Source organism: Gracilinanus agilis, unplaced genomic scaffold (assembly GCF_016433145.1).
Source record: "Gracilinanus agilis isolate LMUSP501 unplaced genomic scaffold, AgileGrace unplaced_scaffold57520, whole genome shotgun sequence".
NCBI lineage: Eukaryota > Metazoa > Chordata > Mammalia > Didelphimorphia > Didelphidae > Gracilinanus > Gracilinanus agilis.
In genome coordinates, this window is record NW_025393044.1 from 6243 (window position 1) to 10158 (window position 3916).

At 44.7% G+C, this 3916-nt stretch overlaps 1 protein-coding gene across 1 annotated transcript; it reads right to left on the reverse strand.

The window, feature by feature from the left end:
• Positions 1–403: 403 nt before the first annotated feature.
• On the reverse strand, positions 404–2781 carry LOC123256278 (osteoclast-associated immunoglobulin-like receptor; the record flags this gene model as incomplete). The annotated part of the gene is made up of 4 exons (XM_044684931.1): positions 404–528; positions 935–1216; positions 2092–2379; positions 2751–2781. Coding segments are annotated over 4 exons (726 nt in total), but the record flags the coding sequence as incomplete, so codon positions are not given.
• Positions 2782–3916: the final 1135 nt, after the last annotated feature.

Consider the following 3916-nt stretch of genomic DNA (forward strand, 5'->3'; position numbering starts at 1 on the left):
CTTGTTAAGAACTAATTGAGTTAGGCAACTAATTTGTGACAGAAAGTATGATATTGGAGGCTCGAAAGGAATACTTTTAGGAATTTAGCAACACCCACAAAACGGGGGTATTCAAAATACAATATGGACATAAATGTGGATGTTTAATTGTAATGATGTAGCATATGATTGTCAGGAATGAATCACTCCCCTGCTAAGTCCAGCAGCAGAGGCTCATGATTCCATTCCAGAAGACTCTTGGTAAAGCTTACTTTAGCTTCTAGACCCAGTAAGACCAGTTGAACCCATCAAGCACTCCCACAACATGCTTTCATCCTTCTCCAAAGAACCCTCATGTCTGCAGGTCATGCCACCCAATGCAATGTCTTTACTTTAACTCTGTTGCTCAAGGAAATCTCCAGGTTCAGTCATGGCAGCCCCTTCCTCTGTTCCAGTCTAGAAACACCAGTGTCCCCAGGGTGAGGAGAACCAGCCCAGCCAAGCCCATTCGAATGAGGTTACCTGTAGTATAATCCTGGGCAGTGGAACCTGAAAGGGCAGGAAGGATTACCCAGATCCATGGATGAGTAAAGCTTCGGGAGTATTGGGGAAACTAGGAGAATGGTTACATGAATCTCTGGGGAGGCATAGTCTGAGGACAAGATGGATTCTTAGCTCAGTTTAATTTTTTAAGAGAAGAATGCTCAGATATTCAAAAAGCATTGGAAGCTAGAAAGAGTGACAGGTTCCCGAAAGAAATGTGGGGTAGGATATCTGGCTGAAGGAGAGGGAAGGATAAGAGGAGATACAAGGATAAAATGCCTAGAATCCAAAAATAAAATGTCCAACACCAGAGGATGGAATATATTAAGGTCTCTGAGAAATCTATGGGACAGGATACTAGGTTTTGTGAAAGGATTAGAGGGATGGCATTCAACTTCCTGGGTCCCCTCACCTGACCAGCTGATGATCAAAGGGTCACTCCTCTTAGACAAGATGTATGGAGCAAAAGGTGTATGGTAGTAACAGCTGTAGGTTCCAGGAGCCATGAAGTCCTGAAGGGAAAAGTCAGCCCAAGGCTGGGCAGAACTGAGGTACTGTAGGGGCCCTGGGAAGCCCACACGATAAAGAGCAAAGCTCATTCCCCCTAGTGGGCCATGGCAGCGCAGGCTCACATTGATGCCTGGTACCACCACAGGCCCTGGCATTGCTATGAGCCAAGGCTTTGGTAACATGTCTGTGGAAGGAAGAGGAAAAACTTAGGTTCCCCTCTATTCTTGCCCCTCTGGCCCTATAGCCCTCCAGCTCTGCACCCAGTGCCCCCAAATTGATTTTCTGTTCTATCCCAATATGAGTCACAGAAAGAGGCTCTGAAGATGTTGGTTCACTTCTGCTTCTGACCTACTGTGTCACCTCAGGCAAATGCCTTTCTTTCTTTTGGGACTCAGTTTCCTCATCTGTAAAATGAGGGAGTTGGACAGTATCTCTAAGCCCCTTCCATCTTGAACATTTGTGACTATTATTCCATGTATGTCACTGTCTTAGACTCTGATATTTTGATTGTCTTAATGTTTCTCAAAGACTCAATTTGCCCCTTAAACAGATGACACAATTGGGCTCCATCTCTAAGTTCTAACACGTTCAAGTTCTAAGCAGTAACAGATGCCCCTTTGGATAGGAAATCCCCCCTTTCCCATATTACCCCTTTTCAATACTTAGAAACAGCAATCATTGTCACCCTTTGCCTCCATGTATCTCTTCTGCTTCCTAAATTTTTCCTACACCTTCAATTGCTTCTCCTATGAGTTGGTTTACATTCCTATTCCAGTCACTCCCTTCTGGACATAACTTGCCTTGTCCATATCCATGCTCGTGCCCCTATTGGGACTGAAATCTGAGTCTCCTGATCCCCAGGCAGGTCAGAGCTCTTTCCTCTACACCTGCACACGATCCTTCACATTTGACCTGAACAAGGCTCACTTTTCCTTATGACAACATAAAAGAGGTGATCACTTACAAGGGTCCTTGAAGGTTTGGCCATTTCCTCTCCCTTCACCTACCTTTGTTCTCTGACTAGGTTTCTGCATCTTCTCTCCCATTCCCCAGCCTCACCTGTCACCCATACTTCCAGGGAGTCACTTGGCTGAGACCATACATTATAAGAGGTCTGGTAGCAGCAGCTATAGCTGCCTCCATGAGCAGGGGTCACCCTTTCAAAGAGGAACTCAGCTCCCAACTCTGAGGATTTCTGGATCTGGACTGGTCGAACCTCTCCCACCTTGTACAATAGGAATCTTGTGGCTGGAACTGGCACTCGGCACCACAAAGTTATGTTTCCCCCTGGGGCCAATACAGGCCCAGGTTTAGCACTGAGTGTAGGTTTGGGGTAAAAACCTTTTCCTAGGAAAGAGAAGAATTTGAGTGAATGCTTTCAGTAAATCCCAGTGCCTTAGGGCTCAGGAAGCCAGGATTTGGAGTGAGGTGAGCTCTTTACACCTCAATTTTTCCATCTGTAAAGTTGATGGTGGATAAATTAGAATCAACTGACTCTATGTTCCCTTTACATTCCTTCTGTGATTCTTAGGGACTGGTCAAGGGAGATGGAATAAGGATATATTACAAAAGGATAAAGGCAAAAAATGGGGGACAGGATCCAAGGACAAGCTGATGCCTGGTTCCTAGAAGATTATTAGTGACTGAAGGCTGAAAGGATACAAAGGGAAATAGGGGATAGACTGGAGGAAGAGTAGAGGATAAATGCAGTTACTCACCAGGCAGTGTGCCAGCCGTGTGACCCANTTCCTGGGAGATTAGAGATCATCCCATTCTACCTCTTCCTTTTTAAAAGGAGGAACCTCAGCCCCAGAAAAGGGGGAGAGACTTAGTCCAGGATCCACAGAGATGCAGAGACAAGTAACTCTTGTTAGTTAGGGGAAGAATCACAACATTTCAGAGCTGGAGGGGATAAAAATGGCCCTCTGATATGGTCCATTAAAGAGAAAACTATCTCTATATATAACAAGAAAAAGGTCATGCTAGCCTTTGTCTGAAGACTGCCAATGGGGGAAATCTAATATTTCCTGGGAAAACCTTTCTACTCTGCTGAAGCAGCAATTTCAAGGAAATGTTCCTGAAGACAAACCTCAATTGGTCTTTTCAATCTCTATATCTTGCTCTTAGTTCTGCTGCTGGGGCCCAAAAGAAAAATCTCTCTCCTATGTGCTCTAGGTCACTGCATAAGGTTCAGGATTGCAATAGGAGACACTTGTAGATCATAATAGAAGAATTAACCAAAGGAAATTTACTCAATAATAGCATGAAAGAATAGTCAGCAGAAGCCCAGCTTTGGCACAATGGGCTACAGAGGGTCTTACTTTCAAATTCATACACACCTCCTTAGACAGGTGTGGGAACTCTTATGTCATTGGGGATTTTGTCACGTCTCAGAGACACCAACTTCTCCTGGCTGGGCCTATATATATGCCTTAGGTGCCCAAGAAGCTAAAGCAGCTACTCCAGCCTTAGTCCCCTGGATCAGGGAAGTCTTGAGGATGATTCCATTGCTGTGCTTTGGGAGGTAAGAATGAGTCAACATAGGAGGGACCCTCCAGTCTTACTGCCATGAGTCTCAACCAGATTACTTGTATGTTATTCCTATAATCTCCTATTCCTTACTGGCAGGATTTTAAAGGACTCCTATTGGAGACTCCCTGCTTGAGCATTAGATAGAGTTAAAATAAAATCTTTGGGTTAAAATAAAGATGTGTGGTCTTTGTTGATAAGACAGATGTAGTCTGGCCAGGGCAGAGCACAACAGAATAACCCCCACCCTCTCCCTGAAGCTAGGTCACTGTGGGCACAGCCTACATTTATATGAGCTTTTCCAGATGCCCTTCACACATTAAGTGGGAAGTCAGATCTCCAGATATCCATTCAG